We start from the raw sequence: 10,251 nt of genomic DNA, 5'->3' as shown, positions 1-10,251 counted from the left end.
GCCCCGGGCTCGTGACGTCACGGCCGCTAGACGTGGCAACAGCGACCCGTGGAGAGGGGGGGGGGGCCTCCGCGGTGTAAACGGGAGGGAGGAGAGGGGGGGGGGGAGCAGGCCTGTTCAGAGCGGCAGCGGCGGCCCCTCGCCTCGGCCTCACCCAGCCTGCACGTTCGTCCTCTGACGTCATGCTCGTGGCCTTCTTTCCGGCGGCGCGGGCATGGAGGGGGGCGTCGGGACGGCGGTGGCTCTCGCCAAGCCAGCCAGACCCAGCGACCGAGAGACGTGGACGCGGGGGCCGCGGGAGGCGAGGCTGGGGGGCAGGCGGGGGCTCAGCCCCCAGCCCGGCGTGGCAGGCAGGCTACTCGGCGCAGAGCCCAGCCGGCCGTGCTGCCTGAGCCTGCCGGTTATGCAGCGATGGTCACGTCACGCGGCGTTGCCGCGCCGCCCCCTCCCGGTGGCGTGCCGCGGTGGCGGGCCGCGCGCGGGCCGGGCGCAGTGCGGTCGTGTTGCCGGGGTGCCGCGGTCCCGGGGTCGGGCCGCGTCACAGTGACGTCACGCCACTATCAGCGGCGTGCTCGATGCGGGTGGCGAGGCGGGCGGAGGTGAGCCGATGATGATCGCGTCCGTCTATCGCCCTGACCGTTATCACCGCTTATCGGCGGTGCTCCCGCCGGGCTGGCCGCGCCCCACCCCTCGAAGCGGGCCCGCACCGGGACCCCGGACCGAAATAGGCAGACGCACCTTGTGAATGGCCGTGCTGGCGCCTGCGAGGCAGGCCAGGGGCGTTATCAACGCGGAGGAGAGGGCGCGTGGGGCGCGCCTCGCGGCGAGAGGAGCCCCGTTAGGCGTCAGGACCGACCACCACCGGGAGGAGGATGCGGGGCAGCGCAACCCCGGCGAGGCGTTTCTATGGGAGGACGGGGGTCCCGCTACGCCACGCCACGCAATGCGTGCTCTGTTGCAGTGGGGTAGGTTAGTCTATCTCGTGCTGCTCCGTGTCGGCCGGGGCCGGGCGGGCGGCCCGTGGTGCAGCAGCAGCGCGATAACGAGCCCCTCCCCTCCCCCGCCCTCCTCCTCGCTCTGGTGGAGAGCGTCGAGCCGAGCCGACGAGTGTGACTCAGGACGCGCTGCCGTGCTGTCCCGACGTGGCAACCCCGCCGCAGAGCCGGGCACAGCCCGCACCACGGCCCGCACAGCCAGCCATAGCGGCCGGGTTCGGCGCATGCGCGCGGGGCGCAGCGGGGCGTGGTGGCGGGGCCACCCGACCGGGGCACTTTGGCAGCGCTGCCACGCCGCCGCCATTCCGCGTCGCGTCCGCGAACCCAGCCCGGCCCCGGCGTCCTGCAAAACACACCGAAAAGAGCTGAGCTACACGAGAATCGACGTGAGAGTTTGGGCAGCGGCGTGGCGTAGTGACGCCTACTCCCATCCACGCCGCCCACCCATGGGCTCCTCTTGCTTGATTCCACAGCTACTCTGGCACATTTCGAAACATGTTTTATATTTCATTCATTCCCATTTTCCACGCACTGCGCCATTCGCCGACACCGTATGACCTCTGCGTAGACGTTGCAGCGGTGCCGCGTACAGTAGGGCACGCGTACATGACACGCACCGCGCCCAGGGCGGGACGGGACGTATGGGTTCATTGCTTCTGCTAGAGTGCTAGAGAGTAGACGCACCTTTTTCTTTCCTTTAGCGTTATGCGTGAAAAGCACACTCTTAGCTCCGACGAGTGGGCGGCCTAGTCGCTCTGGTGGTTACCCTTTCTTTTATATTCGCATATCTAGGAATGTGTATGTGGAGTTTTGTTTTTGCTATCCCTCTCACTGTTCTGTTAGACTTAGCCTCTACATTTCGGCGCCGGCGCGATTATCCCTCCGCTCTTCCTCTGCTCCAGACCTCAACCCCTAAACGCCCTCGAGATCTTACATCTGCACTAACGCGGCTCATTTAAACCCGACGCGACGCAACCAGAGAGGGCATTTGTCTTTACTCTCTCTCTCTCTTTCCTTCTCAACAACAATAATAAAATACAATTACAATTTATAATAATAACAAAAACAAACCTTAACCTAAACTGTGAGTGAGTCTGAAACAACTAAACCTTGCTTTGGCTGACAGGTTACCCCGGGGCAGGCATGCCTCCTGGCATCCCGATGGCAAACGGAGGCGCGCAAGGCGCGGTGTCCCCCCTGGGCCCCATGGGCCCCATGGGCCCCCGCACAGGGTCCCCCCCAGGCCAACCCCAGCCTGCGCCCCCGGGCCACGCCGGCCACGCCCAGGGACCCCCCGGAGCCAGCGGACCCGTGCCACAACAGCCGGCGAACGGGCCGCCAAACGGACCCAACGGGCCCTCCCCCATGGCCGCGCTCATGTCGGTGACGGACAACTTGCCGCCAGGGTCGCCGCGGAGCGCGGGGGGCAGCCCTCCCGGCGTCCCCGTCGTGGGGCTGCCCGGGGTGCCCGGGGACGGCCGCGGAGCGGTGCCCCGGTCCGCCTCGAGGGGCTCGCAGCATTCGCCCAACTCTACAGGTACGCCCGGCGCCCCGCCCCGCCCCGCCCGCCACCCCGCCCTGCCACGCCTCGCCCTGCCTAGCCTTCGGAGGGAACTCCATGTCAAATATAAACCCTGTCGGTCTCTGAACACCCTGAAGAGGGAGTGCGTCCGTCCGTGGCTGTTGTTTGAACTGGGGGCTATCAGACGACCCTCAACCGGAGCCGGGGGCATCCACTGCACTGAGCCAGTAAAACGTCTGGTGGCCCTTAGTACGAGAAACGACCTCGAATGACCTCACTTGTCTTCTTAAAATATTATTTTTCAACTCACTCACGCTAAACATTTTAAATGAACCGTCCCACGTTGCTCAATCTCACTTCAGCCCCACGACATGGAGTTCCCTGCCTTGCCGTGTATTGCTTGACCCCTGGCCTTGTCTGCTGTGGTAAAGGTCACACCACGGTTACTCTAAATTTTCTTGTTTAATTTCTTTCCGCTCATTGATTCTGATCGAATTTTTCACTTCCCCTTTGCTTGTATTGCTGACACTTATACTTAAAAAGTCACTGCCTGCATGTAGAAGACTAGCTTGTGCTTTTTCGTGAGTTTCGACTCGGAAAACGTACCGTATGCTTGTATGAAGTTTTCATAATTCACGCTGCAATTGTTAGTGTAGCATTTTGGAGCTGCAAAGCTTGTTGTAAAGCACCCTAAACCCAACCATTTTGCCTTAATGGATCACAGTAGTGGCTCGCCACCTTTGTACTTTTGAGATGTGTCAGGTTGCTGAAAACACCGTCCACTTTTGTAGTTACACTGCGCCGCATGCGGCCGTGCGGGGTTTGCCTATCGCCCACGCCTCGTGGCCCAGAGCGAGTAGGCAACCCGCCCTCACGCGTGCGTGTCGTACAGTATACCCTCGAGAGTGCAGGGGTTTCTTCAGCCACCTGCTTCGTACCCGGTCAAACGAGAACCCTCGGGATAGTCACAATGAGTGTAATCAATTGCGACTTTTTCCTGGGTTCTCATTGACCCGGTGGACTGCAGCACTGCAGTTTCGTGACACGTCTCTTGGCATCTCCGTCTTCGTGACTAACCTCGTCCTCTCTTGTTGTGATGCGCAGGATCAGCGAGCGGTAGGCGGTCATCGGGCAGCCGGCACGTGAGCTCCACAACGGTGACGTCCAGCGAGGCGCCCCAGGGCGTAGACGGAGGCCCGGGCACCCCGAGCGGCACCCCGGACCCGGCCCAGGCCCCGGGCAACCCGGCAGGACCGCCGCCCAACCCCGCCGCCAACGGAACCAACTCGTCGCCCGGGACGGGCACCCCCGCCCCCACCAGCACCACCCTCAAGTGCACCCTCTGCCAGGAGAGGCTGGAGGACACGCACTTCGTGCAGTGCCCGTCAGTGCCCCACCACAAGTTCTGCTTCCCGTGCTCACGGGAGAGCATCAAGCGGCAGGGCGCCGGCCAGGAGGTGAGTCCCTGCAACCGCCTCGGACGGATCACTGCCGCTCTTACCGATCATTTGTCGAAACGAATACTAATTGTTGTGTCGCTTCCAGGTATATTGTCCGAGTGGCGACAAGTGTCCCCTGGCCAACACCAACACCCCATGGGCCTTCATGCCGGGTGAAATTAACACCATCCTGGGCGAAGACTACCCCGTCAAGGTGGAAAAAACCAAGCGAGAGAGTTAGGGACACGCCTCTGGAACCTCGGCCGACACCGGGGTGGAATTTATTTCTTTGCCCAACCGGGCTTGTGGCGATGAGGCTCACGGCGACGCTGTGCTCCAACTCATGCCAAACCCTGGCCAGGAGCCTACGCCTGTCCTCTCGTCGGACGGCCCTCTCCCCGCTGCAAATGATGACCAGGATGCGGCACCTTTTTATGCTCGTCTTGAGAATGCGTTTGATAGAATCGGCCCCTCTGTCCATCTGTCGATTTATCTAGGCGTGAGTGGGTCTGGCCCTGAGGTTGATTGAGAGTTCCTCGATTTTGTTTTGAGTTGAGGGAATCTAATGTTATTGTCGTCATCAGGCAGTTTTGAATTTTATTGTTGCTGGTATGGTAATGTAATGTGTAAAAAGATATGAAGTTTAAAGCCTGTGAGGACTTGCTGGAAAAGTTGTTGCCCAGATTTTTGTATTGTGTTACACAATTGTACGTACCATAGCACACATGTCTCTCAGTGTAGCAAACAGTGCGCCTCAAAATTATCTATCTATATTTGAGACGCTTTAACCCTCACTGAGAGGTGTCAATCTGAATTGAAATATTGATGGTCAACTTTGTAATATTATCTGTTCTGGGCTTAATTTTAGAGGAAAGTTGAAAGTTAATATCAGATCATAAGAACAATTTCTGTACTATGAATGTTGAAGTATGTAAGTTTGTTTACACTTTAATAGCATTCATCAGGCATCCCATAAATCTAGTTTGACTCGTCAATCATAGTATGATAGTTAACTTTTCTTTGCAATCAAAAATAGTCAATTTGAAATAATTTGAAAATAGCCGAAACCATATACAATACGTACTAGTATTACCAGTCATGCTTTGTACTGAATGTCGGTGTGTAGATTTTCTTTATTATGGTTATCACAAAAATCTAATAGAGCAATACATGGGCTACTGTAACTTGACTCTTGCAATCAAAAACTAATTCCCTTCAATTAAATCTCAAGCAACTTTTACTTTGTGGGCAAAGCTTTTTCTGTTACTAAAGAATTCTGTAAATACATTGTGTGAATATTTCATATTTGTACATAGTTGTATGAAATAATAGATTTACAAATTTATGTCTTAATTTAAAACAGATAATCTTGTAAATTTGTTTTGTGCTGAATTGTGCTTAGTTCCTTGTGGGCATTTCTATGCATATGTGTTGTGTATAAATACTTGTCCTAGTATGTTAGACCACTTCGTATCTTGTTACCTTTCTATACTCTTTGTCATAATACTGAAGTGGCACTTCCAAAATGCTCTTTTCCATTTTGTTTTTAATTTTTGTATTATTATAATTGTAATTGTTAGAGGACAACAATGGATATGTCCATGTGAAAGTAAACCCCAAGGATCTGCGCAGAGCGCTGTTTGGAATGAGGAAATCCCAGTCTTAAAAAACTTCCCTTGTATGATTATTGTTAAATCCTAGTCACTGAATGCCAGGACGACGGTTGCTATGTTGTCCCATGTATGGAACTCCTAAACTCGCTGGTGTGTGTTAAAACAAAACAAGTAACCCTTGTGTAGCCTAGTTGTATGGCTTTCCAGCCGTTTATTGTATTATGTATTAAAATGTATAGAAGCAATTAGAAAAATCCCATTTGCTGCTGCCAAAAAGTGGTCATAGACTTGTGGACATCATTATAGATATATATAGCAAATGCTGACTAGATTTGAATTCAAGCTATAATCTCTTTATTTGAAGTGTACCTTAAGTTACATTTGCAATTTCAGTCCATACAATCACATGTCTTTTACATTACCAATTTAGATTCTTTCTTTTTTTTTTTTTTTTTTTTTTTGAGCAAATCTGCTGTTTGCGTCTGTTTACCTAATTTTGTTCTCATTTTACCAAGTCACCCCTTACCAATATTATGGCTTAGCTTACTTATTGAAAGTGAAGCTTGTTTATCAATTGATATTCAAATTCCTTTTTTAAGCCATGGGGGAGTTGTGGAAATTGAAACTAAGATCACTCCTCTTGTGATAATACCTGCAGCTTATCAGAGGCGATACCTAATAACATTCATTTTATCTAATTTGCTTCATCCTCATTCTGTGTATTACAAGTAGTAGAGTACTCACAAATTTAGCTATGAAGAATAATTTGTCAGTGTTTTGTCTTATTATGAACATGTTTTTTAGTATTTGTTATACTAATCAGTTGGCATAAAATAATTTGAAGATTAAGCTTGAGGCCCTGTCATCCATTTGAGTCTTTTCACCGAGAGAAAGCAAAACTCACTGGAATTCCGTTATGTTGAATATTCTGTTTTAAAAAGCTTTGGAATAATCAAAATTTGTAAGGAACATAACAATGTTGTATCTTGAACAAAGTACAGCAATTGTTGCTATGTGGAAATTATTCAATGAATACCATTTCTTTGGTACTTAAAATGTTCTGTCCTTGCATGAATGAAGATGATGGGATTGAAAATGACTGATGATAATTGCTGTGATTTTAACTTATGGTGGCAAATTACAAACAGATACAAGTTACAGTTGACTTTGGCCACAACATTTCATTTGAGAGTCCTGACATGATATATTTAACATATATGAATAAGAAGTTTGTCAAAGGATCTGGAATGTGGGTGAGTGTGAGTCTGTAGTTTTGTATTGAAAATTACTGATTTCTTGTGAAAATTATAAGAACTACTCAGTATTTTTTTTTTGTTGGAAATGCATACTTGTTTTGTTAGGACAACCATTATTGGTTACTTTTACACTGTATCTTTTGCGTTTGTATATACATTTACATTATGTGTGAATAGTCCCTTTTCTTTTCTTTTTTTAATTTAAAAAACAAATTATCATGTAACCATGTGTGTGTGACTGTTTTTGTAAATTGTTTCTATTCATATTGAGTGCCAATTTCTTTTGTTGATATTCAACATTTTATCTGTTACTATTATTTTAATCAAAATGTAGATACATATTCAAATGAGAGAAGCCCAATTATACAGTTGAATTAAATTGTTGGAAACTATGGCCTGTCCTTGATACTCATAGTTTGAACAAACTATACTGTATTTCATCTTTATTTCCACTTGTTCTTACTGTCATAATTTTATCATACCTGCTTGTAGTTTAATCCACTACCATTTACACCGCAAGGTAAACAATTGTGAAATAAAACTTATTTTTTGTGTTACCTGAAAACTGACTTCATTTTGAGAAAATTCTAAACCTTAAAGAGAACACCAAACACGAGCATGGCCCAAAACGAACAATAAAACATACAGGAAAAAAAAGAGCGAGAGGAGTCATCAACATGACAAAATCAAATCATTCACATAGTTCCTTACCCTGATGGTAGGTAGACACAGCAGAGGCAAGTGTCTACTTGTTCTAAATGTGATAAAAAGTACTTTCTCACACTCTCCAGAGCCAATTGCTCATGAAAATGATACCAAAAATACTTGCAGCTGTACAAAAAAATCTACACCCATGTAATGATGATTTAAGCTGTTAAAGACAAACAAGTTTGTCTATCACTGTAGTACCAAAGGGCACCAATACGTAAAGAAGCAGTTAAACCAGGGCAAGGAAAAAGAATCTAATATTATTCCAGCAGTGAGGCTCTAGTAATAGTTCTTTCTTCCTTGTTTGAAACAACTTCATCTCACAATGTTAAATGCCCACAATAACAATGTTTTCACTCATGTTGTTTCATATTTAAACAAAAGATATTAATCATTATTGTGGGCATTAATCATTGTGAGATTAAGCTGTTCTAACTTTTTGTAATAATGCCAAAGAAAAGTATGTGTTTTGACCAAGAAATTCAGCAGCGGGTTAAAAAGTAAAAGCACTTCGTGTTTGAACACCTGGCCAAGCAATGGTCAAGGCAAGAGTTTATTAATTTGTAAACACATATACAAATCAAATATTCTTAGCCACTTCCATTTTCCTTTTCCACAGGAAATTGTTCAATTCTTTTAATTGTCTTAACAGATCTTGTTTCATATTCAGTTGTCTCAATAGCTGATACAATTGGGCTCTGCAAAAAGAGAAACAATGAATAAACAAAAATAAAAATGAAATAGGTTACCGAAGTGAGGGATGTTTCTTTAAAGAAGACTCTCACAAACTAAATGCAAAAGCAGGGGCAATCATCAGAGGCTTTTGAACCTTGTGTCGTTTGAGTCTTTCTACAAGGTACACCAATTGACACAAACCTGTTTAGGACTGCTATTTGATGGGGTATTGCTTGATGCAGCACTCCTTGAAGACCTTGGTGCAGGACTTTTTGATGGGGTACTTGATGTGCTGCCATCACCTTGTGGCTTCACATCCTTCTTCTTAATACGCCCATTAGTAATTTTAAAATTTATGATGTTTATTAATTCGTCTCTCAAAAATTTTTCAGAGGGGCCGACAAATGTCTTTAAGTCTTTGGCTGGGACAAGATTTAAAAAGGTCTTGAATGGCATTTTACTGTTGAGCAATTTTTTTATCACTTCTGCAAAAAGATAACAAGAAGGTCACAACACATCCTTTTCGCATGGGAAAAAAAAAATTATCTGCTTTTCCATTTTTTATCATTTTAACAAGACCACATTTTCTTGATCAAATTTTCTGCAACCCAATAAACACAAAACACTCAGTATGGAGTCATTTGTTGTTAAGAAATAGTCAAAAACTGCAAATGACTCCATAGTGTTTGGGGGAATAAATAAGATGTGATATCAAACGGGGCCAAACCTAGGCCTTGACTTTGCGTTTATCAAGCTAAGGTAGGGGAGTTTTCCACAAATATAAAAATCATAGGCATGCTATACCAAATACAATGTGAGTCTACTGTCCTTATTTGTCTGATAAAGCCTACACAAGCATCCCTGGGGAAGAAAAATTAAGAGACAAAGTGGCAATTAAGGGGCAGGTAAGTGGTAAGTGTCAAAGAGCCCAGGTGCCATATAGGTGTCATACAAAGTGAAATGAATGTGTAGAAAATAATGCCCTCCTCATGCTAATAAAGCCATACCCTGGACAGTATACCAAGCTAACTTTCTGTATAAGAGTTGATGAGTGTGTAGTCGCTCATCATTTATGTAAAGTAAGTCTGCGAGTCCCTGCTGGGAACTTACTAAATAGACAACCATCAAATGGCTGTCTCAAAATGGTGTAGAATTTCAACAGCCTTGCCTCTTGATTCAAATCCTTCACGTCACTTACCTACTTGCCACTTGCTTGCCACTTCAATGCACTTAAAAGCGACACAATATCTTTTTTTTTTCAAGTTGCTACTAAGTGACATGTATTTGCATTTATTTGCCCCTCTCGCTGCCCCTAATTATTTTTTTCCCCCAGGAAGACGAGGGAGTCGGTTTAAGCCCGGGCCTCGCCTGCCTATCTTTGTAACTTGGCACTTGGCGTTGTCAGTACCTACCTTCTGTGGCTTCTGTGGTGTCATCATTCAGAATCTTTTTTGCAATTTTGATTAATTCAGATCGAGGAATTATCTGACACAACTGCTCAACACACACTTTCTCCGACTCGTTCAATTTTGACATTGCTTGAGTGGATGGAACAAGACACACTACTATCGGACACGACAACGGAATGGCTGGTGGAAGGAGTGCTCGGGCCTTTATATGTGAGAAGACTATTCCCCCGAGTGTTCCAGTCCAGAACGTTTCAGAAACAACTGGTCTGCCATGACTCATACGCGCTACCCGCGCAAACCGTGGAGGGTGCGGATACCCGCTATGCCCGCTATCGAGCACCGGGGCTATCAAATCAATGACATCAACCTCCACAAGTGGTACATGGGACTTCCCGTTATCCGCCTTGGCCACACATGTTACGCGCACCATTCGGATGTTTTTCATTACGTTTTGCAAATATTTAGTTTTTACAATAACTAGATCTTCACACTATAAGATTATCACATAATCGTATGCGTGTAGTGTCCGCATGGTTTCTTAGGTTTCTAGAAATGTTATACACTCTGGGTGTTCAAATGCCCCGCGGCGCGCCACCCGTTATCCTGCCGTTCCGGATGTAAGTAGTGAATGTGA

The 10,251-nt window shown here is 47.3% G+C and overlaps 2 protein-coding genes across 2 annotated transcripts; one reads left to right on the top strand and one right to left on the bottom strand.

The window, feature by feature from the left end:
* The first annotated feature begins 1,100 nt into the window (after positions 1-1,100).
* Positions 1,101-7,390, top strand: LOC113212437 (interferon regulatory factor 2-binding protein-like A). The gene is made up of 3 exons (XM_052275478.1): positions 1,101-2,532; positions 3,622-3,974; positions 4,063-7,390. Exons 1-3 carry the CDS (start codon positions 2,139-2,141, stop codon positions 4,195-4,197), a joined length of 882 nt encoding a protein of 293 aa, XP_052131438.1. The 5' UTR covers positions 1,101-2,138; the 3' UTR covers positions 4,198-7,390.
* A 657-nt stretch (positions 7,391-8,047) lies between these two features.
* Positions 8,048-9,924, bottom strand: LOC113212436 (uncharacterized). Its single transcript, XM_026431127.2, has 3 exons — positions 9,621-9,924; positions 8,410-8,693; positions 8,048-8,231 (listed from the first exon to the last, which is right to left on the bottom strand). The coding sequence occupies exons 1-3, from the start codon at positions 9,895-9,897 to the stop codon at positions 8,124-8,126; spliced, it is 669 nt and encodes a 222-aa protein (XP_026286912.1). The 5' UTR covers positions 9,898-9,924; the 3' UTR covers positions 8,048-8,123.
* Between the last annotated feature and the right edge of the window lie 327 nt (positions 9,925-10,251).

This window comes from Frankliniella occidentalis, unplaced genomic scaffold, assembly GCF_000697945.3.
Source record: "Frankliniella occidentalis isolate FOCC.00 unplaced genomic scaffold, Focc_3.1 Scaffold639, whole genome shotgun sequence".
Classification (NCBI taxonomy): Eukaryota; Metazoa; Arthropoda; class Insecta; order Thysanoptera; family Thripidae; genus Frankliniella; species Frankliniella occidentalis.
This window is presented reverse-complemented; position numbering and strand designations above follow the sequence as displayed.